The following is a 26,418-nucleotide window of genomic DNA, read 5'->3' as shown; positions in this document are numbered from 1 at the left end:
GCACTAGGATTCCTCAAACACATCTGCTACCCTCAGTCTTTCCACTTTTTTGTCTAGTCCTTCTGCTGCATGTCTTGGAAAAGGAATTGACTCATTCTGAGAGCATGTGCATTGACTATGACTATTTGAAATGCGGGAACCCTTCCATGTACCTGCTATTGTTGGGAGATGAGCCACAGAAACTGAGGTTGATAAGTACCTGAGAAAGGACCCTGGAGATCTTGTTTTCCTGTGACCAATGGTGAAAAATTATGGTACACACGAAAGCTCCTTCATATGTTCAAGGTTTTAGGAAATAAATTAGAAAATCTCAACATGGTGGTCTAGAACATCTAGATAGCTATACAGTATTTCCTTGGTCGGTATGGTGTCTGCTAGAAGTGTCCAACAAGTGCGGGATCCATGCTACACCTATGGTGGCCTTGCCCAATCATATCTATGTACTGGAGCCAGATTTCTGATGCAATCAAGACCATCACTTGTTTAAAGGCACCCTTTTTGGCTACATCTGCTCTACTCACAATCACAATGCTTTTGGGCAAATATATATAAAAAAACAACAAAACACTAAATTAAAGGGTCACTCCGTTTATTAAAACAACTTCATCTAAATAAAGTTGATCGTGCCAGGAGACTCCTGGAGCCACTCTTACATCAATTAATGTACCTTTTCCAAGCCAATTTAGGGACAATCAACGGTGCTCCTGCCTGGCGACACTCCGCGCTTCCTGTAAGTGAAAATACTGAAGCCGGATGCCGGTGAGGAGGAGCTGATACCGGCACTGGACACAACCTAGAGGTTAAATCGTTCAAGAACGGTTTAACCACTTGAGGTAAGAATTCTTCCAGTGGCCTCCTGGCACGATAACATCTTCATCTAGATTAAGTTGTTTGGTACCTGGAGTGTCCCTTTAACAGCAGCTTGGAGTTTGGTCTCACTTAATTGGTATCTGCAAGCTAACCAGGGGCACAGCACTGGCTCAAAGTAAAACCCCAAGCACCATAACTATTTATTTATAAAATATTTTACCAGGAAAGATACATTGAGATTTCTCTCGTTTTCAAGTATGTCCTGGGTCCACAAAACAGTGCATTGTTACAATAGGGTACAATAAAATACAAAAACAATATTAATACACAATACATACAAAATAGACATGGATCAGGTAGGAAATATATAATCAACCATGACACGTGCATTCTGGTTTAAGGTTTGTAGAGAGGGATCTCTTAAAGGACGTTAGGCTCGGGGAAGATTTGAAAGTGTGCCGGGGGTCGTTCCACAATTGCGGCGCTCTGTAGGAGGAGGAGGATCGGGCCGCTGGCATTCTCCTAGGATAAATAGTCAAGCCGTTTCACAGAGTACGGTTTGACCGATTTACCCGGGGTCTTCTTGATGCCCTTACTCTTAGAACTTGAAGCTCTTGCAATGAACTTATGTTGGCTTTCCTAAACTAAGCCTTGCTGTGCAATGCTTGCTCATTGGCTGACCGTGTCAGCTAATTGATCTCAGCCAATAGCGCCTCCCTGCACCACCAGTCTTTGATCAATATAGTAGATTCCGGGGGAAGCAGAGAGGAAAAGAAAGAAAATCTATGGAAGCTCAGATAGCATCTTCTGCAGTTTGATCCCACTTTAACACATTTTTTTTTTAACTGACTAATGGCTGTTTACATCCACACTTAGAATGGCCATGACTGACCTTGATTGAAATACCTGAGTGTTGGGGACAAGGTAGAGTCCCAGCTAGTCAGCCGAGAGTGGGACTCTACCTTGTCCCCACTCTCGGCTGACTAGTGGGGACCGTCATTGTTTGCCTCAGTTTTTCCTTTTTTTCTCCTAGTGTCCCCCTAACTTTATCTCCCCTTCTCATCTTCTTAATTTTCACCATATCTCTTAATCTTGGATATCTGTCCTTTCCTTCACTAGAACGAAAGCTAGGCCAAAACTTTGATATACCTACCCTCTGTCACACAAGTGGTATATACCTATCCGCCCACAGTTTATAGATCTGGGCCAGGAAACCGTTATTTGTAATGTCTCCATTTAAAGCTTTCTCGACTGTTTCTTGTAATCATGCAGTTATTGTAAATAATTCATTAAAGATTTAAAAAAAAAAAAAAATGGCCTGCTTTTTTTTCCTGCTCATGGCAAATTGCTGTGTAAGTTTGAGAGAGCAGAAAGGCCATTCCTATTCTAAACTTTAGCTTCAAAAAGTTTTTGTTCCAGGTTAGAGTGGTGATGCTAAAAAGAAAGTGGGCAGGTATTTTATTTTTTCATTTTTTTTAATTTTTTTTTTAAACATTTTCAGAATCCATCAATAAAGCCAGCTCCGAAAAATCAGGTAACTCTGACTAAAGAGTTCCCAGTATCGTCTGGCTCCCAGCACAGGAAAAAGGAAACTGACAAAGTATATGGCGAATGGGTTCCCGTGGATAAGAAGAACGAAGAGAGCAAGGATGATGTTTTTACTAGCACAGGTTCTACACAGGTAAGAAATATCATGTGTCCTTTCTGAATGTTTTAGTGGATGCTGTGAAATGGGCATGGAACACACTCTCATTTATTCTTTTCTGCAATATTTTTGTGTTATGCTAACACTTAAATCACTTAAATACTACTTCAGTAAGTGTAACTTACACTTAGTTGGTAGTGATGGAACCTACCAAAGCAATCTGATGCATCAACGTAACCAAATATACTCTTGTACTTTTTTTTTTTTAATTATTTGTTTTGGTAGCACCACTTTGGTTCATCACTGTAAAATTGTGCCTTATAAGCCAAAGTGTGCAAATAACAGTGTGCATGTCCTATTCCTTGCCAGCGGCTCTCCTGTAAGCATGTTACTGCTGATCAATTAGTCTATGTATCCTTTAGGACAGAGCTTTTAAAGGAACAGTAACAATTGAGTGTAGCACTGGACACAAGTTATGTTAAGATGGAAATATTTTGTACACTAGTTTCTGACTTTAAATTTTGAAATGACTAACGATACTGATATTAATATTTTTTGTGAATGCTAAATATATCCTCAAAATGTTCATTGTTTTTTTTTTTTGTGATAGTTAATTCTGTCAAATATAGATGGGCATGTCATACAAGTTGTGGCTCCTAACATTTTTCTGCTGGTGTTTTTTTTTTTTTTTTTAAAGTTATTTATCAGGTCTTTGTTAAAGAGACACTTGACGCACTATAAACACTAAATCTCATTGTGGTTATGGTTCAGAGAGTGTTTGTTTTGTACCCTAACCACCAGTCCCTTCTCCTGTGGCCTGGCTAATGTGGAGAGGTGGACTTGTATGGCAGTGGCTGATTGTGAGTGCTTGGTGCAGGTACGCATAGGGCTGCCTCATTGGTAATCTGATCATCTGGAAGCCCACTTCCTTATTAATTGAGCAGCAGTAGAGGGGCCACATTTTTAGGCAAACTGCTAAAACAATTTGACAAACATCCAAAGACTCTTTACACCATAACCACGGCCATGATCTATTGTGGTTATAGAACGAAGAATGTTTGAGCTAAATAATATAATTTTCACAAGATTTGAGGCTGTTTCAGTTGATGCAGTAGTATTGACCCTTTTCAAAGATGTTTCCAGCTATCTATTCTTTCACATTTCAGATACTTTAATTGTATTATAGCAGTTTCTGTTGATGTCTGGACTTTAATATTGGTTTTCTGTAATATTTCAAAACTTTTAGTGTTGTATGTTTCAAATGATGTACCCTTCATAGCCCACCATTAGGAGCTGTAACCTCAGAATTACTGCGTTTGGGAGAGTACTGAATGAACATACATTTTTATTCCCTCTCCCTCTGCTTTTTGTGGAGATTACATTACCGAAAAGAGTAGCAAGATTTAGAATAATAAATGTAATAAGGCAAAAGATTTTACAAGGAAAATGTTATGGTCCTAAACTGTTCCTTTAAATGCACTTTGTCCAAACAAGAATGGAAGTGGTTTGTTATTGCTATTAGACCACTTTTCTTTGAACAGTAAGACATGCAAACCAGTTTAACAGTGCCTCGTTTACAATTTGAATCTTTTTGGAATGACGTTTAGAAAAAAATCCAGATAGAATTAAAAAAAAATAGTTCTTGTAGGATTATTACCGTAATGTAGTGAAAACGCTTTCAAAGTGTTCAAAATTAGTTTCTTTTTCCATTAAACTGACGGTGTCAAGTATCACTGGATATCCCTCTTGTTTTTTTTTCATGAGGAGAAAGCATTTTAAATTATAACTTGTACTTGGGTTTTCTGTGTACAAGTTGAACAAATATACATTCCTTTGAGAGAGAGAGTGTTTTTTTTTTAATGGAAAACCAGAAAGATGGTGATTTTCTTTGATACATTGTGTTATTGTAAGTAAAAAATGATTACTTTGTCACCTTTTGTAAGATTGAGTTTATTGAAAAGACTTGTCTTTTATTCTTAAAAAAAAAAATAAAAGTAAAAAAAAAATAAAGATTGCTTTCATCCGAGGGATTGTGAAAAGCCCAGGTGTGTTTTAATGTATTCAGAATAATGTAGTCAAAATGACATGCTTCCAAAGTGTTTTGTGTTTTTAGATTAAATGACTGTGATTCATGCTTTTTTCTAAATACATTTTGCAATATGGCGTTTTTTTGTTTTACAGTTCTAGAATTGTTTGAGGAAGGTGGATTAACCACAGTTAGATACCTGTTGCCAAACCAACGCTCTGATGGGCTGTGACCCCCCTTCTTTAATGGCCTCACATGGACCTAATGCTTCCAGATCCCGAGTTCTGATTGGTTGCAAACTGGTCATTAAAGAACCCTAAGGACTGATTTATTACAACTACAGGAAAAAAGCAAAAGAAAACCACCCCCAGATGAGCAGACTCAATGTACAGTTGAACAAAACTATGGACAGCATTTTTTTTTGTGTGTGTGTGCGTGCAGTTACGGACCTGCTCGACATGTAACCACATTGGTGCCGTACATCCAAAACTGAAAATGCAGCAAAGGCAGTACCACGTTTGTCAGTTGCAGTGGAAGTGTAATATATCTCACCCCAACTCCCCCCCGCACTATTTTTGCAATATCAGATTTTAAATAAACATCTAGCTTGATCTGTTTGGGTGACTGCTAGTATCTTGCTTGTATAAACGCATTGAAACTAAATCTTAACATTCGTGCAACTAGGACTCATTGTGAAAGCAAACAGTAAGCACCACTGTGCATGTACTCTTAACAGAATGTAGTATTTGCAGCTTCTTAAAGTGTTTATTTTTTTCTGTTTAAAACAATCTACACAAAAAACCCTCACGTGGGGCTAAGCTTTTCATCTTTATTTGCTTAATATTTGCCAATTTACTGTTAAAATGTCATCAAGCTTCTGAAATTGTGTTCCCTCTTATTTGCGAGTTTTAAAGCAGGCCTAATTACACTTACTCATCTACTGAAGACCCATGCTAAAGTTTATGCCGCAACACCATATTTAAAGGCAGACATGTGCATTTGGGTTCTTCTAGCCTGTACAGGATTTCTGTACATTATATTAAGTTGCAATGCACCATGTAGAAATGTTTAGTAACCTCTTTATTATCAATAATAAAAAATAAAAAAAAAGTATTTATTTTTTACTTAACCTGTAAGAGCTCATCTGCGGCAGACATTTTGGTGTGGTTGGGCATGATTCTCACCTACTCTTGAATTTCAACATTTCACCTCTGTGTCCATGAAGTGTAATTAGCAAAATGTCAGAACGTCACTGCTCATAATGAACATATGGGCTCATTGAAAGAAAAATATTAGTATTTCTCATATGGTCATTCTACAAATGAACAATTCAAATATCTGAATGCAGTAAATGTTCCTATGTTAGTCCTCTTTGTTTAACCCCCCGTTAACCAAACCTCCAACATTTAAAAAAAATAAATTAAAAAAAATTCTGGATTCATTTAATCACACTTTTGTGTGTATCTTCTGGTTACAAATTGACAAACAAAGGATTGGGACATGAACAACAATGAAGTGGTCATATAAAAGGGATTGCTATTTGACATCTGGATCAGTGATTTTCCATTGAATATTGCTTAGTAATGGACCTATTTTCTAAAATAGTAGAAAGGATCCTCTTGCAATCTTCCAGTTGACTGCTGCGTTGTTCGGATAAACGGCTCAGACAAAGAGGCTGAATATGGACCTCGTTACGTTTTTTTGACTGGCCAGTGATCTAACAGAGTGAGCCCATACGGAGACATTGGTTCAATATTTGAAACTAAACACAAGTTGCTCTTCTTGATAATGAAGACAGCCAATGCAAAACGTTGTGTATATATCTTTTTTTGTTGTTGCTTTTTTTACACTTTCATTTTTGCTCAACACTTCCGCTTACAAATTATATCTTAGTCTCTGACCTGAACCATGTCATATATTTAGTGACGTGCTTGCTATGTAGCTCAGGAAGTGTGAAGAAATATTAGTTGATTTTTTTTTTTATTACTTTTTTTTTTTCAGTGAATCCCAATGCTCAAACAGTATGCCTGAAGGTTTAGTTGCTGCCTGGCATTCAGTGGTGAGGAGAGAGCAAAACATTTCTTGGTTCTCTTTAAATTTGGAGTTGCATTCTATTTAAAGACTAGAAATCGCTTTCTCAATACCTTACGTTGCAGCACCAATTGGTAACAGTGTATTACACAGACATAGTTAAATATGCTTGTCAAAGTATTGTAGTTTTAAACGTGTAGTCTGTGATTGATGTGGACTGCGCAAGTACTACTTTGTTTCTTTAAAGTGGTGCTTTAGGTTTACCAACACATGCCACAATACTCTTCAGCTATTTTTTCTCAAAAATGCAGCCACAAATAAAATAATTATCTTACATCAAATGTTTAAACTGTTGCAAAGCTTCAATTTTTTTTCTGTAACATTTTAGATTGTGCCTATACAAGTTTAATAGAAATTTCAATGTTACATGTAAAGTAATGTAGCCTATGAATGAAAAGCACATTTTTTTTTGCATCTTCTATTGATGATTAGTCATTTAATTGGCAGTATCTTGTCAATGTTTCTAAAGCGACCACAACCTTCACTTTCTTATTTCAGATCAGCATGGCCACTTGAGTTTTTATAGTTTTCACGCTGCTTGTAGTTTATATATGGTTCACAAAAATCAAACGATGAAGTAAACATGTAAGGATTCAGAATTTTCTTTCAAACCCTTACACATTGTGTCTACTTATTTTTTGTCTAAAGTTTGTGGCTTTAAAGAGGTTCAAGTTGTTTCTATGATGTGCATTAGCACAAATGTTCTGTTAAAAGGAGCAATTTTATTTCCTTTTTTATTTTTTAATTATGATGTGTCAGCATTGCTTGGATTGTATCTGCTTTGGCAATATTTTTTTGTTTTGATGGGAAAATTACAAATTGTGAATTACAGGTAACATCTCTAAAGCGCAAAATACATAAACGTTGTATTTAACGAAAATGTCTGCATAATCCCTCCACTGCCAGAGAGACTTGCGTGCCTTCCACCTATGGCAGTTTCTGGTAGCTGTAAATATGTTTCTATTGTAAATTGGCTCAGTATAAATTCAGATACAGCTGTACATAAAGATTCACTTATGTTAAAATGTATGAAACTAGTTCGATAATGGGCTGATTATTAGTGTGCTTTCAAATTAACTTCAAACATTTCCCATTTTTATTGGGATATGATCTTTCTGTGAAGACTTATGTGAGTAACCTTTTAATTTTTTTTGTTTGTTTTATCCATGTTCAGCCTATATCAGTACTCCGTGCTGGTACAGGTTTTGTATTGTTTAATAAGATTTTTTTTGCTCAGTCCATCCACTCTGTCTGCCATGCTAGGAAAATATTGCTCATGATACAAGGACTGCTCACAACTTATGTTGACTAAACTGGTAAATTTAAATACTGCCTTTAGTTGTAAAACAACTTTATGTACAATTTGAACATTTCTATCTTAATTGGCTTAGTGTTTGGAGTGGAGGTATAAATTTAGAACTAAAACTGCTTTTAACATATAAATATTTGTCATTCTTTCAATTGACTACATTTGAATACATCTGTCATATTTTACTTAGTTTTGTTCCAAATGTCCTTTTTTGGATATATCAATGACTTACAGTTCTGTACACATGCATCTGTATGTGTATTGTATAGATTATATATGAAACCAAGTCAGCATAAGGCAATATCGGTGTATCCTATCATGAGAACGCTGTTTCTGAAGGAAATCATTATTGTCCGATACCAAATAACATGTTCTTGTAAATGTTTGTTAAATTTTTCCTGGAATTGTAATTTTTGAATATGAATAAAGATAGTCAAATCATCTTGGTTTAATGTCTAACTTCACTGGATATTACTTATATTTATTCACAAATTTTACATATTTACTTTTCTAAAAGAACTGGTTCTTTTTGTATATTTATTATTTGTTTTATGATTCTTAAAGTTTCACGTTAGCAACTCTATGCCCTAACGTTTACTACTAGACGAAAACTTGATACAATTTAATGAGTTAAATTTCATGTTGACATACAAACTAAAGCCAATTTTACATCAAAAACTATATATAATTAGCGATGCCCCATGAAATGAAGACCACTAGTTATTTACTTAAGAGGGGGAGCAAACTTGCATTACATGCACTTTGTGTTATATTTGTTGTAATACTACTAAAGTGTTAGTAGTAAAGAAGTGGCTTCATTATGGTTTCTGATTGATAATTAAGTACACCATTGATGTGCCATTGGTCTCCCTAAACTATCAAGGGAGAGGTTTGGTTTCAGAAATAGTATGTTTAGCTGTCATCTAAAAAATGGTAGCATGCAGTGCTTAAGTTGGTCAGCAATGAGCAGCACCCGACACAGATTAAAGTTTCCAATGAAATAAGAAGGGTAAAATAAACTATGGTTGGTAAACTAAAAATATGTGTACAATGAACTTGTTTCTGAGTTACTTTATTTCTTTAAAAAGTAAAATTAGTTTAGTTTAGTTTTTTCCTCACAACAAACTTAAAATGGTAGTTTGTTTTTAATTTTAAAATAAATGTTCATTTTATTGCATGCTCCCAACAGTTTTTAATTACCTTTTGGGGTTACATTTGTATAATGCTAGAAGAGGGCAGTGTTTCCTTATCGAATATAAGTGTAGAAAATGCCTAATGTACAGTGCTAGCAGATTTGCAAACAGTTTTTTTTTTTTCCCGCGATGAAAGGAGAAAAGTCTTGTTTCAAACAAATGGGAGTGAGTGTGTAAAATATGTGTGTTTTCAGGCTGCAAAATTCTGTTCCTTCTCTTACGTGGGGTAAAAAGTGGCACGTGCATTGTTTTAAAATCCCCTTACAAGCCATTGAAACGTCAACATTTAAAAAAAAACAAAACTTTAAAATAATGAATGGTCCAGGTGCTCACCTAAGTGTGTGCTGTGTCCAATGCTCAGAATGTATATTGTGTTGTGTATTCATGTCATTGCAAAGCATCCCCCCACACACACAATTGTGATTTCCTTAAGCTTCAGTATTTATTTAGTATCCAAAGCATGGCAAAGGCCTACATCATCACAGATCCCAACCTCACCGCCAAATCTGACTTGTCCTCTAGATGAGTGCATTTGTAGTATTTACTGGTAGTTTTCAGCAAGAGGACTTTATAGTAGGCGGTTAACTATTGAAGTATATAGAAGAAATCTCCAGGCACTCAGGATGTTAAAGCCGCAGGCAGGTTTATTGAAACAGAAAGGACAGCAACGTTTCGACATAACAGGAGGTCTTTGTCAAGCTAACACCACAATACAACACAAGTGTATCTATAGCAAACATTGTGAACAAGGTCAGCAAATAATTCAGTTAAAAATCAATTAAATTATATTAACATAATTAGTTTTAACTAACCGTGCAAAGTACAACAGAACCCATACATATAATAAATAATTCGTGACTTAATCCTGTGTATCGGAGGGAGAAGAAAAAATAAATGAAAATAAAATAAAACATAATAAAAATAAATGAAAAAAGCATATAATGAGCAGATGAGCCAATGGAGTCATTACCGGGTAGGTGGAAAGCAAGGAAGTATTTCCTGGTCTTGGAACGCATAGTGGCAGCGCATGCGCCCTAGAGAGGGGGATAAATAATATATGGTATAGTGATACACAGACGGCAGTAAACGATCGAGCGTGCCTACACACGATCTCGCAAGAAATAGCACGAAGCTGTAAATCCAGCACCTATGTCTCCAGGCAATCTGCCGATTGGAGACCAATATGTGCACACGTATTGCCGCAGCTAATGAAAAGTCCTATGGATTCGTGTGTAATAAGAAATATAAATCCCACTTGCTCTCGCGCATGTGTCCCTGGGTAATGCACCGAACAGGAGTAGCTACGCGTGCTTATAACCAGAGATTAACATATCCTTAATCAGTAAACAACCAAAGGCTTAAAGAAGAAAAATAAAATAAAATTCATTAAAAAAAAATTCAAATGAGCTCCCAACAAGACAAAGGTAAATCTGAGAGTATATGAAAAAAATATACTTCTAAAACATTTTATCAGAAAATATAGAAAAAAATAAAGTGAATTAAATAGCATATAATTTCATCTAAGTTTTTACTTTTATCACCAAATAAGAGCTATTCCACTAGACAGATGAGAATATAAAAAAGTTAAAATATATTTGATTACATCACAGCTTAAAAAAAAAACAAAAAAAAACAGGTAAAATATATAAGAGAGTTAATTAATTCACAATATATGCACATAAGTAACCCCACTATAGTATCGACTATAAAGTGTGTGAAAATAGTGTCAATAACAAAAATATGTAAATATTTATTTACTTATAAAATCGCCTACATCCGTAATAGAATAAGTTAAAAAAAAAATGCCATAGAATAGTAGTGTGCGCGTGCTATGTACTCAATGTACATTCAACAAAGTGCTTTTATTAAGTGCATATACTATGTACATTAAACAAAGTTCATGTGTAAAGTATCACAGTAAATAGTTAAGTAATAATTAGATTTGAAATAAAGTGCCAAGTATAAATTTAAGTAATAAGGTATAGTAATAAAACCATATGATGTTTTTAATATTATGTGACTATAAAGTGCATTTAAAAATATTATTATATAAGAATACTTATAGTGCAACCACATAGATAATATCTTGTGTCAAATAGTGATGTCGCGAACGGGAACTGCCGCAAAAGTTGGCGAACCGCCATAGACTTCAATGGGCAGGCAAATTTTTTCTGGCCACAAAAGTGATGGAAAAGTTGTTTCAAGGGGACTAACACCTGGACTGTGGCATGCCGGAGGGGGATCCATGGCAAAACTCCCATGGAAAATTACACAGTTGATGCAGAGTCTGGTTTTATTCCATAAAGGGCATAAATCACCTAACATTCCTAAATCACAATGGATATGGATTGACACCTGACATATGACATATTGACACCTTGACATATGGATTGACGCCTGTCCTCAGTGACCCCTTATACACACTGACAGAGCAGAATAGGGACTGTTCCCCCTACATAGGGTCACTTGGCAGATATGGATTGACACCTGTCCTCAGAGACCTAATTGAGTAATAATGGTAATACTATTACCTATTATATAATATTGGCAGGGGCAAGGAAATTCCCTCTAAATAGATGGGTATAGGCAGAGAGTATAGAGACCGGAGTGATAAAGTGTACATAAGGTGATATAAAGTTAAATGTATCACAGACACACACACCCTTTCTCTTAGCTACTTTCCAGAAATGCTGGATAGGTAGAAGGGCTATAAAGACTCAGAGAGGTCGAAGAAGAATCCTCTAAACTAGCCCTAATCTCCTTAACACCTTCAAGGGTGTTCTAAGCTAAAGCTCTATCTAAACGTTTAGATGACTGCCTGATTTCCCATCACAGATGCTGGCTAGGAATAACAGTGTGCAAGACAAAGAGTGGGTCTAAGTGCCCATAGTGCAGTAAAGTGTCCCTAGTGAAGTGAAAAAGAGAATAACGAGCTGGCGCCCTATCAGGGGACATGTATATGGCATCGATTTTAGGAACCGGGAGATGGAAAAAGATGCTTGGTCGGTCCTCCTACTTCAAATTTGGGGCACTGTGCGTGCAATCTAATGTGCCACCAGATCGGAGTGGTGTGTTAAGTAGTACTATTCCTATCAGTTTAATCCCTGTTATGTGCCTTTTTTTTGGTTTGGTTTTTGAAGCCACAGTGCAGCACCAGAGGGCCGAAAAATTAGGCATTGTTGCAGCCGCTGCTGTAGCAGCGGCCATAAAAATTGATGTTTGTTTCCCAGACAGAAAGTGCCCTAAAACATTGCGGCTTGAACCCTAGTTGGTGGCGGATAAGTCACGCAAGTCAACCGGCATTCAGAGCTAAAATACAGCAGCGTGTGGACCATTTTTAGCCCAAGGCAGCTCATCTCATCAGGCCTTTTTTTTAGTCGGATGTATCGCCCACTGTCAGTCCCTTCGGGATCCATCCCTCATTCATCTTAATAAAGGTGAGGTAATCTAGACTTCTCAGTGACAATACCTCCTGCTGCACTGAAGGTACTTTCTGACAGGACACTTGAAGCGGGGCAGGCCAGAAGTTCTATTGCAAATTGGGATAGCTCAGGCCACAGGTCAAACCTGCACACCCGAGTAGTCAAGGGGTTCATCGCTCCTCAGACTGTCGATATCTGCAGTTAAGGCGAGTCGAGTCGCTTTCTGAGGGTGGATCCCGAAGGGCTGTGGTGATGCGTAGGACTTAAAAAGGTCTGCATGTCCTCCATTAACAACACGTCTTTAAAGCATCCTGTCCTTGCCGGCGTGGTCGTGGGAGGAGGAGGATGACTTTCACCTCTTCCCCTGTTAGATTCCCGTTGTGCTGTGACATCACCCTTATACACTGTGTAAAGCATACTTTTTAATTTATTTAGCAAATGCTGCATCCTTTCCGACTTATTGTAATTCGATAACATTTCCGCCACTTTCTGCTTATACCGGGGGGTATAGTAGCGTGGACACCCAGTACAGATCGTTCTCCTTCAGCCTTTTTATACGAGGGTCCCTCAACAGGCACGACAGCATGAAAGACCCCATTTGCACAAGGTTGGATGCCGAGCTACTCATTTCCCGTTCCTCCTCCTCAGTGATCTCAATGAAGGTATGTTCTTCCCCCCCAGCCACGTACAACACCACGGGTACCAGATAGGTGACAACGAGCACCCTGGGATGCATTTTGTGGTTGGTCTTCCTCCTCCTCCTCAAAGCCACATTCCTCCTCTTCCTCACAATCCTCTTCCAGCGTTGCCACAGGTCCAACAAGCGATGCTGATAAGGCTGTTTCTGGTGGTGATGGTGACCACAACTCTTCCTCTTCGCGCTCATCTACGGCCTGATCCAGCACTCTTCGCAGGGCACGCTCCAGGAAGAAAACAAATGGTATGATGTCGCTGATGGTGCCTTCGGTGCGACTGACTAGGTTTGTCACCTACTCAAAAGGACGCATGAGCGTCCAGTAACGTGGCAAAAAAATTCCCAGCTCCCCAGAGGCTGTCCTAGCACCCCGGTCATACAAATATTCATTAACGGCCTTTTCTTGTTGGAGCAGGCGGTCGAACATTAGCAGTGTTGAATTCCAACGTGTCGGGCTGTCGCAAATCAAGCGCCTCACTGGCATGTTGTTTCGCCGCTGGATATCTGCAAAGTGCGCCATGGCCGTGTAGGAACGCCTGAAATGACCACACACCTTCCTGGCCTGCTTCAGGACGTCCTGTAAGCCTGTGTACTTATGCACAAAGCGTTCAGATTACACACATGTGCCATGCACGTGTAAGTCAAAGCAAGTCAAACCCAAGACGGCGTGACACTGCCGTATCCGGGATGTGGAATAGTGCCTGGGGAGCTGTGGGGGTACCGTTGATGTGGAGCAAGACGCAGCAGCAGAAGAGGACTCAGCCGAGGAGGTTATGGAAGAGGATGGAGTAGGAGGAGTAGAGGAGGTGGCAGAAGGCCTGCCTACAAGTCGTGGCGGTGTCACCAACTCCTCTGCAGAGCCACGCATTCCATGCTTGGCAGTCGTCAGCAGGTTTACCCAATGCGCAGTGTAGGTGATATACCTGCCCTGACCATGCTTTGCAGACCAGGTATCAGTGGTCAGATGGACCCTTGCCCCAACACTGTGTACCAGACATGCCATTACTTCCTTTTGCACAATCGAGTACAGGTTGGGGATTGCCTTTTGTGCAAAGAAATTTTGTCCGGGTACCTTCCACTGCGGTATCCCAATAGCCACAAATTTTTTGAACGCCTCAGACTCCACCAGCTTGTATGGTAAAAGCTGGCGGGCTAATAGTTCAGACAAGCCAGCTGTCAGACGCTGGGCAAGGGGGTGACTTTCTGACATTGGCTTCTTACGCTCAAACATGTCCTTGACAGACACCTGACTGTGGGCAGATGAGCGGGAACTGCTCAAGGCGAGAGACGGAGTGGCGGATGGTTGAGAGGGAGCAAGGAGGACAGCAGTGGTTGACGTGGTTGAAGATGCTCGACCAGGAGGAGGATGGCGGCTTTGAGTTTGTGTGCTGCTTGTACTCATGTGTTCCCATAGGCGTTTGTGATGTGCGATCATGTGTCTACGCAAAGCAGTTGTACCTAGGTGGGTGATGGACTTCCCACGACTCAGTTTCTTTTGGCACAGGTTGCAAATGGCATCGCTGTTGTCAGAGGCAGACACACCAAAAAAATGCCACACTGCTGAGCTCTACAATGACGGCATTCTGGTGGTGGACACAGCATGCGTTGATTGGCGTGGTGTCAGGCTGACCCCGGGTGCCGATGCATGCTGTCTGACTGTGCCACTAGCTCCTTGCGACGACCTCCCCCTGCTTCCAACTCGTCTCATCCTCCTCCTCTCTGTCTCCCCATCTGAACTTTCACCCTGTTCTTCTTCTGGCCGAGCGGGCACCCACGTGACATCCATGAACGCATCGTCATCATCAACCGCTTCACTTGTATCTGACAACTCAGCAAAGGAAGCAGCAGCGGGTACAACATAATCATCATCACACCGTACGTCCATGTGTGTAATGCTGCCTGCTTGAGACATATCCCTGTTATCTACATCCTCTGGCAATAATGGTTGCGCATCACTCATTTCTTCAAACGGATGTGTAAATAACTCCTCTGACATACCAAGTGAAGCGGCTGTGGTGCTAGTGTTGGTGGTGGCGGCAGGCGGGTGAGTGGTATCTTGAGAGGTGCCTGAAGCTAAGCTGGAGGAGGATGGTGCGTCAAGGTTCCGAGCGGAAGCTGTAGTAGATTGGGTGTCCTGTGTTTGCCAGTCAACTATGTCCTCAGAACTTTTCAAGTTCAGGGTACGTGGCCTCTGAAAACTGGGCATTATTCTAGGGCCAAAGGGAATCACAGCACCACGACCACGATGGCCCCTGCGGGGTGGCCTGCCTCTGCCTGTCATTTTTTGGGGGATTAGTGGTACTATGCGTGCAAGCTACTGTGAGACCAGATATGAGTGGCAATGTGCACTGGCAGAGGTTGGCAGAGTACACGCTGTAGGCCTGACACACCCGCTTGAAGACAAGTAAATGCTATTCAATCTATAACAGTGAAAAAAGTTTTGAGGTTTTAAATGCACGCTATTGTGACACCAGATATGAGTGGCAATGTGCAATGGCAGAGGTTGGCAGAGTACACGCTGTAGGCCTGACACCAGCTTGCAGACAACTAACTGCTATTATATAAGTAAATAGTATTTGGGGAACAGAGTATAAATTGGTGCTGCTATCACCAAGTGTGAATCACTCCAACACACAAAAAACAATACAGTGAAAGATAAAAATGTGGTGAGAGCACTCAGAACATGCAAAGATAAAAAATATATTACCAGACTTGATTAAAAATGGGAATATCTAGAACAATAAAGCACAAATACATAGAGTAATATTGTCATAAAAGAGATAAAATTAAAAAATGAGACTGGTTACACTCACATATTACTGAGTCACTTTAAAAGCTGACTCAGACTTAGGGCTTTAGTGGAGATGAGACTTCTTCAGCTTTAGACGTCCTGTACCGGTTATGTTTGGTCTGCACTGGGAAATGATTCTTCAAATTACTCCAGGAAGCAAGATCCAATATAAAATTTCTTTATTGTAAAATAACTAGATATTAAAAAAATAGTAACATCTATCTTTGTCCAATACAGGTAAAAAACGTCCTTGAAAGCACAATACCACGACGCGTTTCGGCACTCTCAGCCTTTCTCAAGTGGTCCGGTCTTCTCATCTCCTGAGTCTTCTTAAATATTCTCAAATTTGGCGCCCTTTCGTCGGTGTCCTATGTCTCTTCCGCTTTCGTCATTTCCAAGCGTCCTTCGGTTACGTTGCGTCATGACGTCCGGCGTCTGCGTCATCAGTCCTCGTCCCGGCGTCGGTTTGCGTCATGACGTCTTTTGGTCGCCGGACCCGGAAGTGATACCGGCGCCATATTTCAAAGTCCACAACTATACAAATTTGCCAGTCCTTTAAACTACACGTTACAAGACAGTGATGAATGATATTTCGAGGGGAAAAAAGGAACGAATATATACTTATTTTCTACATATAGTAATACATAAATATAGGGATATTATATTCCTATTAGGAAGGAAGCAAAACACGATTATTAATATTTTTAAAAAAATAAATTTTTTTAAAACATACATAATAAAAAGCCACATCTAAAAAACTTATAAAATTACATATAAAATTGTAAAATTATATACATGAATTAATCTCAAAGTCAATATTGAGGCCATGGGGGGATAATGATTCCAGATTAAAAATCCATTTCATCTCATTTCTGCTGAGGAGACTATCTATATCTCCCCCTCTCCAATGGGTTTTTACGGCCTCTATTCCTATAAATTCAAAACCATTTATGTTTCCTCCATGTACCTCTAGAAAATGTTTAGAGACATTGTGCAAAGTGAATTTCCTATTTATATTGTACACATGCTCCCTCATTCTTATTTTCAGTAATCTTGACGTCTTCCCAATATATTGTGTGCCACAAGGACATATTATCATATATATCACATTTTTTGAGTTACACGTAACACATGAGATTAAATCATTTATTACGTGTAACTCAAAAAATGTGATATATATGATAATATGTCCTTGTGGCACACAATATATTGGGAAGACGTCAAGATTACTGAAAATAAGAATGAGGGAGCATGTGTACAATATAAATAGGAAATTCACTTTGCACAATGTCTCTAAACATTTTCTAGAGGTACATGGAGGAAACATAAATGTTTTTGAATTTATAGGAATAGAGGCCGTAAAAACCCATTGGAGAGGGGGAGATATAGATAGTCTCCTCAGCAGAAATGAGATGAAATGGATTTTTAATCTGGAATCATTATCCCCCCATGGCCTCAATATTGACTTTGAGATTAATTCATGTATATAATTTTACAATTTTATATGTAATTTTATAAGTTTTTTAGATGTGGCTTTTTATTATGTATGTTTTTAAAAAATTTATTTTTTTAAAAATATTAATAATCGTGTTTTGCTTCCTTCCTAATAGGAATATAATATCCCTATATTTATGTATTACTATATGTAGAAAATAAGTATATATTCGTTCCTTTTTTCCCCTCGAAATATCATTCATCACTGTCTTGTAACGTGTAGTTTAAAGGACTGGCAAATTTGTATAGTTGTGGACTTTGAAATATGGCGCCGGTATCACTTCCGGGTCCGGCGACCAAAAGACGTCATGACGCAAACCGACGCCGGGACGAGGACTGATGACGCAGACGCCGGACGTCGTGACGCAACGTAACCGAAGGACGCTTGGAAATGACGAAAGCGGAAGAGACATAGGACACCGACGAAAGGGCGCCAAATTTGAGAATATTTAAGAAGACTCAGGAGATGAGAAGACCGGACCACTTGAGAAAGGCTGAGAGTGCCGAAACGCGTCGTGGTATTGTGCTTTCAAGGACGTTTTTTACCTGTATTGGACAAAGATAGATGTTACTATTTTTTTAATATCTAGTTATTTTACAATAAAGAAATTTTATATTGGATCTTGCTTCCTGGAGTAATTTGAAGAATCATTTCCCAGTGCAGACCAAACATAACCGGTACAGGACGTCTAAAGCTGAAGAAGTCTCATCTCCACTAAAGCCCTAAGTCTGAGTCAGCTTTTAAAGTGACTCAGTAATATGTGAGTGTAACCAGTCTCATTTTTTAATTTTATCTCTTTTATGACAATATTACTCTATGTATTTGTGCTTTATTGTTCTAGATATTCCCATTTTTAATCAAGTCTGGTAATATATTTTTTATCTTTGCATGTTCTGAGTGCTCTCACCACATTTTTATCTTTCAACTAACTGCTATTAGCTTACAGTGAAAAACTTTTTTTCTTTTTAAAGGCACGCTATAGTGACACCAGATATGAGTGGCAAAGTGCACTTGCAGAGGTTGGCAGAGTACACGCTGAAGGCCTGACACCCACTTGAAGTACACTGACTGCTATTAGCTTACAGTGAAAAACTTTTTTGCTTTTTAAAGGCACGCTATTGTGACACCAAATATGAGTGGCAAAGTGCACTTGCAGAGGTTGGCAGAGTACACGCTGAAGGCCTGACACCCACTGGAAGGACACTGACTGCTATTAGCTTACAGTGAAAAACTTTTTTGCGTTTTAAAGGCACGCTATTGTGACACCAGATATGAGTGGCAAAGTGCACTTGCAGAGGTTGGCAGAGTACATGCTGAAGGCCTGACACCCAGACACTTGCAGACAACTAACTGCTATTCAATCTAATACAGTGAAAAAATTTTTTGGGTTTTTAAATGCAAGCTTAAGCTATTGTGACACCAGATATGAGTGGTGGCACTGGGCAAGTGGGTACAGTATCCACTGTGAGCCTGACACATAAGCTGGCAGGCAGGCAACTGCAATTACATTACGCAGAAGAAGAAAAAAGCAGACTGATGTTCTAGCCCTAAAAAGGGCTTTTTGGGGTGCTGTCTTTACAGCAGAGATCAGATGAGTCCTTCAGGACTGTAGTGGACACTGAATACCCTAGCCTAGCTATCAATTTCCCTATCAAATTAGCAGCAGCTACACTTTCCCTCCTCTATCTAGGAATGCAGCTTCAGAATGAATCTAAAATGGATGCTGTACAGGAGATGGGAGGGTCTGCTGCTAATTTGCTGCAATGTGTCTGCTGACCGTGAGGCACAGGGTCAAAATTTACGCAATGATGACGAATAGGGGGCGGATCGAACCGCGCATGTGTTCGCCCGCCGTGGCGAACGCGAACACGCTATGTTCGCCGGGAACTATTCGCCGGCTAACAGTTCGGTACATCACTAGTGTCAAAGTGGTCCCGAAAAGATAATACAGAATTCATGCCAAATTAAAAAGGAATTGGGGTGTAGTTGATAAGAACCAACACCAAATTTCTATCAGGAGACCTGAAAAAGTAAAAAATTCATAAACATTAAAAATTAGCTACATGTAGCCATGCAGCAATAAAATCAGAAACAGCAACCATAGCGCAAATCAACATAGATAAATCATATTCATAATTTAAACCTTTAGGATGTAACGTGTCAAGGTTCCGAATCCAGTAATCTCCTATTTCTATCACCTCTCTTAGGCAGTTCCACAATTTGTTTTAAAATCTAGAACCTTAGTTGAGAGATATTGTCTCTCTTCCAAAAAATGAGCAGGAAGTGCTAAGTCAGTCAATCCAGTGTGGATTGTCTACTTATGTTTAGAGAACCTCATCTTAAACTTTTGGCTAGATTGGCCCACGTATATAAAACCTGTTTGGTGCATTAACCCAGCTTCGCACGCGCGAGAGCAAATGGGATTTATATCCATTAGGTCTTTTCATTAGCTTTGACGATATGTGTGCACATATTGGTCTCCATTTAACAGATTGCCTGGAGACATAGGTGCTGGATTATTACAGTTTTGTGCTATTTCTTGCGAGATCGTGCGTATGCACGCACAAATGTTTATTGCCGTCTGTTTATCACTGTACCAACGGCTTTTGTTTATCCCTTTCTCTCTATTGCGCATGCGCTGCCACTATGCGTTCCAAGACCAGGAAATTCTTCCTTGCCTCCCACCTAGCCATTGGCGCTTAGGGTAGGCGCCCTCTGCTTATTTTTTGCATTTTAACGTTCTTTTTGTTGTTGTTTTATTTTCATTATTTTTTGCTTCTCCCTCTTCTGATACACAGGGAAAGTCACAGATTATTATATTTATTACATGTATAGGTTCTGTTGAACTTTACACGGTTTGTTTAACCCCTTAAGGACACGTGACATGTCATGATTCCCTTTTATTCCAGAAGTTTGGTCCTTAAGGGGTTAAACTAATTATGTTAATATCTTTTAATTGATTTTTTTAAAATTGAATTATTTGCTGAACTTGTTCACACTGTTTGCTATAAATACACTTATGTTGTTTTATGGTGTTAGCTTGACAAAGACCTCCTGTTACGTCGAAACGTTGCTGTCCTTTCTGTTTCATGAAACCTGAGTGCCTGGAGATTTATTCTATTTGCTTTGCTTTTGTGGGGTTGCTGGTCCTGCTCAGGAGCACCGGGTGGCTGCTTAGAGATTGAGTGCGGTTCCTACCTACACTTCTGCAATAGATTATTGAAGTATGTTTCAAAGTTTAACCAGAAACACTGTATTTAGATAATACCACATCTAACAATGTGATCTAATAACCAGAAATAATATATGAACTTGTAAGATGTCCATTAAAAGATGGTATGGGATGGTAGTTGATTTCCTAATACATTTCAATTTGATGGTAACCATTCAGGTTTTGTAATAGTCAATGCCAATTGATGGGGTTGTTTTAAAGTGCTACTCCAGTCCCTTATATCAATAGTAAATATATGGTATAATACAGCCCAACATGCATGCAGTCTACTGTTCTGTTGCATATAAAGTTGCATGCTATAGTCAATGGAAACACATTTACAATTCTGTATTGACTAATACAGTTGTTTAGAATTCTTCTGTCAGCAAATTAAGGGGGTGTGGGTGGAATTTGCCATACACACAGATAAGGACTGCTTAGGTATCCGATTTCCTTCTTATACGCCGTGTGTGGCACTGGAGGGGGTGTTATTGCCTTTCAGGTGGATCTACCACTTAAATTAAGCACTTCTGCACTACTCCCGGTGAGGCACCAGGGAGAAGATCTGGAAACCTTGAGGCTTCGTTTTGACAGTGGATTTCCCCCTTAAAGGCAATAGGAGCACGCCCTGGGAATCGTTCCAATACAATACTGATAGCATATTATGGTAAGGTGAGTGACCTCTGGTAAGCGACCTCTGGTAAGCGCTGGCACTTTAAATGATTTCAACCACAATATTAATGTTTTATTAAGTAGTCTGATTTCAACTCCACTTTTCTTTTAACTGTTTTATTATTGCTTTCATTTAACAAGACTCAGGGCCATTTAAGGAAAAAAATTAGGGGACTAAAATAGATTATCTCGCTCCTCACTTCCTGTTCTCATGATTCATTCTCGATGAAACGTTATTGGCTGCTGTTTACTGATTGGTTATTGTTGAGGGTATATGTTGGCCATTTAACTGGGCATGTTTATTGGCTGCTCATACAGAGCTGTAATTGGCTGGTGTTGGCTCCACCAATCATGAAAAGCACCCAGTTTAGTGATTGTTAGAAATTAATACTCTACTCAAAAAGAGACAGCTAATAACTAGAATTGCTGGGTGTGGAACCTACAGCTCTTCAATTACCTAATGAAGCCTTAAAGGGAACCTACAGTCCAGAAGCAATCGAATTTCAGAACTATGTGTTCCCTTCTGTCCACCCTGCATTTGCTGTGTAAAATAAAGTTTACTCTCCTCGTTTGCAGTGCCAGTACATCTCCGGTGTCGTTTCCAGCTGTGATGTCTGCATCCAAGCTGGCATTACAATCTCCTCCAATCCATTATAAAGTGCCCTGTTTTACATTGTAGGGTTTAAATGACAGGACCACTGCACCCACAGGGTTAGTTTTAAAGCTGAAAGCCTTTCTGATTACTGTTGCTGTTTTGTCTTACATTCATTTATTTATCCAGATAAAAGGGATCACAGTTTTAAATAACAATTTTGATTTAATAGAAGCACAGCATTTTGGACATTGGTAGAATTTTGAAGATGTCACTTTTATTTGCAAGAACGGTGTCAAAGAAATATTTTTAGGGGGAAAATAGTGCTGTTAAAAGTAATGTACATACTTTAATTATGAATTTAAAGCATTTTACCACAATATGAGGCAAATATTAGTTATTACAAATCAAATGGAATTGTTAAAATGTAGCATAACTACGTAGTTGTGGGTGTAAGTAATGATTCCATAGCGTGGCCTGTTACAGTACTGATCAGAAAGCACCATGGACACAGAACTAAATACATGATTCAGCGCTTCCCCTCTGCGGCTTGTCACTGTTGACACAAAAAAGGACAGAGAAAGGGGTAGTGGAGTGCCAACTTTCATTTAGACTATGAGGAAGTTTAAGGGGTATTGTGAAACTCCTACTTTTAATCACTACCATTTTTAAACTTTTTTTTTTTTTTCTGTTCCGTCCTCTGGGAGTGAAGTTTGTGTAGGGAATGTTATTGTTTTTACAATGCTTCTTATAAGTTTCTAGCTGCTTTTTCCACCAAGTGTACTTTTAACACCGAATTGACCTGGTGCAGCTAGTTGTCAGTGGTGTCTCTGAGACCCTTTGAATCGATAATATGATTATTTAACCATGTCCTTTGCTATCCTTCATGTAATGAAGTATAGCAAACACATTGTGACAGTATACATCTCCAGCGGATCAGTTTTGATCTTGGCTGGGAGGATATTAAATACAATGTATCTGAAAAAGTCCAAAGCATTTATTCAATCCTGATCATATAAGGGCTAGGTCAGTGATGGCTATGCTTGGCACCATGAATAGTTTCTGGACTACATTTCCCATGATGCTCAGCTGGCTTTTAGAGTCTAAAAGCTAGCTGAGCATCATGGGAAATGTAGTCCAGAAACAATCGAATTTCAGAACTATGTGTTCTCTTCTGTCCACCCGGCATTTGCTGTGTAAAATAAAGTTTACTCTCCTCGTTTGCAGTGCCAGTACATCTCCGGTGTCGTTTCCAGCTGTGATGTCTGCATCCAAGCTGGCATTACAATCTCCTCCAATCCATTATAAAGTGCCCTGTTTTACATTGTAGGGTTTAAACGATCATATAAGGGCTAGGTCAGTGATGGCTAAGCTTGACACCATAAATTGTTTCTGGACTACATTTCCCATGATGCTCAGCTAGCTTTTAGAGTCTAAAAAAAATAAAAATATCAACCTAGCCAAGTGATGGCTAAGCTTGACACCATAAATTGTTGCTGGACTACATTTCCCATGATGCTCAGCTAGCTTTTAGAGTCTAAAAGCTAGCTGAACATCATGGGAAATGTAGTCCAGAAACTATTTATGGTGTCAAGCTTAGCCATCACTGGGCTAAGTTGAATTTTTTTTTTTTTTAATAAATTAGTTGCGCTTTTAGCCAGTATTTAGAATAGAAGAGATTTTTAATTCCACATTACGTTCTGCAATAAAGCCCTATTCACAATTGTCAGTGTTTATTTTAGAGGGGCCTTGTTATGTTATAAAATAGCAGAGTCCTGTTAAAATTTCCATACCATTTAATATATACGTGGTGATCCCGAATTTCCTAGGGTTTCTACATATTTGAATATTAAAGTAAAATATCCCACATGTATTTCTAGCCGGGCTGCAAAGTTTGTCACCTAGCATCCTCTCTGATCTGTCACAAAGTGCTTTACTTTCTGGATAGATCTGAAAGAATGGCAGACGAGGCACATGTGCTGAGGGCCCATGATGGTTACTTTCATTTCTCTAGAGCAGGAAAACTGATATTTGTATGTATCTCCTTTTAAATTTAAACTTATTTCTCCCCTTACATCTGTTTAGAATTGTAACAGTATCCTCAGTATAACTTCAGAATTGTCAGAACTAACATTTTGTTCTCTAAAAAAAGAAAAATTACTGAAATTTGTTAAAAACCAGACCTTTCTCCTTTTCTAAATGAGCTATTTTTTTTCTGTTTTTCTTTCTGCAGCTTTTATGCGTAACTCCATTGCTTGGGCATGATAGTACCTTGAACGATGATCTCTGATAAGTTCATAAATCCTGTCTTCAAGGACCAATAAAAGGAATGTAAAGAGGGAAGAGAGGGCTAGGGTTCTTGAACACCTAAACACCTTTTTTATTTCTCACCTGTATTTTTAGAAAAATTAGTTTGATTAGATTTTGTAAAAAAAATAAATAAATAAGTTTTCATGACTGGCAGCATATTCGAGAATATTCTGGTTAGATTCCATTCATTTTGTTAAGCTAATGTACACACATTTAACATTTTAAGGCAGAGTAAGTTAAAAAAAAAAAATCAATCAAAACAAGGAACTTTTTTTAGTGGCCAAATCAAAAGTTTGTTGCATTCTCTATTCAAAACCTAATTAATTTCCTTAGTGTTACAAAAACATAAAACCTTGTTTCATACCAATGTTTAACATGATTTCTGCGGGTGTCCCCTTCAATTTACATAAGCATCTTGGTTTTCATTTTTCTTCTCCATTACGCTCTTGCACACACGTTTCCGTGCTTGGTTCCCTTATGACGTTTCCATCTATTATTTATTTTACATTCTTGAATCTTTGCCCCTCTGATTGTTCTTCTCTACATCTGTCTTGTGCTTCTGTTGAATCTCTCTTGTGGCCTTTAAGTCCCTTTGGAGTTTCCGTACCCATTCCCGACACCCCCCAGCGATCTTGTTGCCCTGTACAATTTGTAATTTGTTTCCCACCCTTGACTGGCTTATAACCCCCTGTCACATTTATGATGTCTTCCCCTAGTAAAATATTTTATAAATAAATAATGTTTTATTTTGTTGTTCTTGCCCTATGTGTAGCACACACTGGTTGTCATGGCATCTTGTCATTTTGTGCACCACCACATATCGGTCCCTTATGTGAAAAAAGTGTTTTGCTCCCATTCCTGCTGATAGAGCTTTTATGTATGTGTGGGCATATACTATATACCCGAGATGCACGCACTAACTCTGCATACTCCTATATTAATGCCTGGGTGTATCTAAACTCCTAGCCACTTTTTCAATAAATAAAAGTAGTGTGGGTACTCAAGTCTTGAGAATAGCTTGTTTCACACTGAAACATCCAACTGACAGTCACATCGACTTGCCATACATCCCACCGCAGTATACTTGTGTATACAATATGCTTTGATTCTGATCTCACTCATTAATATAAGAGATCTTGCTTCGTTTAACTTGGCTGTATGGTTTAAATTGTTGCTTGAATGAAAGAAGTTGCACTTTGAAAGAAGTTGCACTTTTCTTGAGTAGTCCAAATCCAGAAGGATTTATTCCACCCTAATCTAATAGCTTTTATGCCAGTTATTAATATTATCAGTTATTTGCTTTTAAAGGTCACCATGAAAAAAATAAAAAAATATTTATTTAAAACGTGCAGTTCACAAAAATTGTAGTTCAGAGAATGGGCCAGGAATGCGAGAATACAAAAGCTGTTAAAGTACATTTTTAAAGTACAACTGTTAGATGTTTGTGCATTATAATGTGGAGAAACCTGCTATTTAAATGAATAATACTTTTTTATAACTAATCTACAAGCTCGTTGGAGCAGGGTCCTCTTCAACCTATTGTTTCTGTAAGTTTTCTTGTAATTGTCCTTTTTATAGATAAATCCCCCCTCTCATAATACTTTAAAGTGCTACGGAATCTGTTAGCGCTATGTAAATGGCAATAATAATAATAATACACAATTGTAAATCTTGGACTGGGGAAACTAAATTTCATGTTTTGCTAAATTGTTAACAAATTGCAAACTCTTGCATAAGTATTCACCCGATTTTGGTGACTCTTATAACTAATTGCATAGCAGCACATGATGTGGAGTTAAAGGACCACTCTAGGCACCCAGACCACTTCAGCTTAATGAAGTGGTCTGGGTGCCAGGTCCCTCTAGGATTAAACCCTTTTTTGTTTTTATAAACATAGCAGTTTCAGATAAACTTTTATGTTTATACTGAGGGTTAATCCAGCCTCTTGTGGCTGTCTCATTGACAGCCGCTAGAGGCGCTTGCGTGCTTCTCACTGTGAAAATCACAAATACAAATACAAAATACCAACTAGATTCTTGGAGAAAATACAAAATACCACCTAGATTCTTGGAGAAAATACAAAATACCACCTAGATTCTTGGAGAAAATACAAAATACCAACTAGATTCTTGGAGAAAATACAAATACAAAATACCA

At 38.6% G+C, this 26,418-nt stretch overlaps 1 protein-coding gene across 6 annotated transcripts in view; it reads left to right on the top strand.

Annotated features, from left to right (window-relative positions):
• SON (SON DNA and RNA binding protein) overlaps positions 1-26,418 on the top strand; it is a 124,980-nt gene that overhangs the window by 79,256 nt on the left and 19,306 nt on the right. For 5 of the 6 annotated variants that reach the window (XR_010090430.1, XM_063447608.1, XM_063447617.1 and 2 more), the window contains one exon: positions 2,312-2,491. Coding sequence is in view for 5 of the 6 variants with exons in the window: in XM_063447608.1 (XP_063303678.1) it covers positions 2,312-2,491 (180 nt within the window). In the remaining variant the exon portion in view is untranslated. Of the gene's footprint in view, positions 1-2,311; positions 2,492-4,636; positions 7,138-26,418 lie in introns of those variants that run through there. The other variant, XM_063447638.1, reaches the window with a different exon arrangement.

The sequence above is a fragment of the Pelobates fuscus genome, chromosome 1 (genome assembly GCF_036172605.1).
Source record: "Pelobates fuscus isolate aPelFus1 chromosome 1, aPelFus1.pri, whole genome shotgun sequence".
In the NCBI taxonomy this organism is placed as follows: Eukaryota; Metazoa; Chordata; class Amphibia; order Anura; family Pelobatidae; genus Pelobates; species Pelobates fuscus.
Note: the sequence above shows the minus strand (reverse complement) of the source record. Positions and strands in the feature narration are given on the sequence as shown.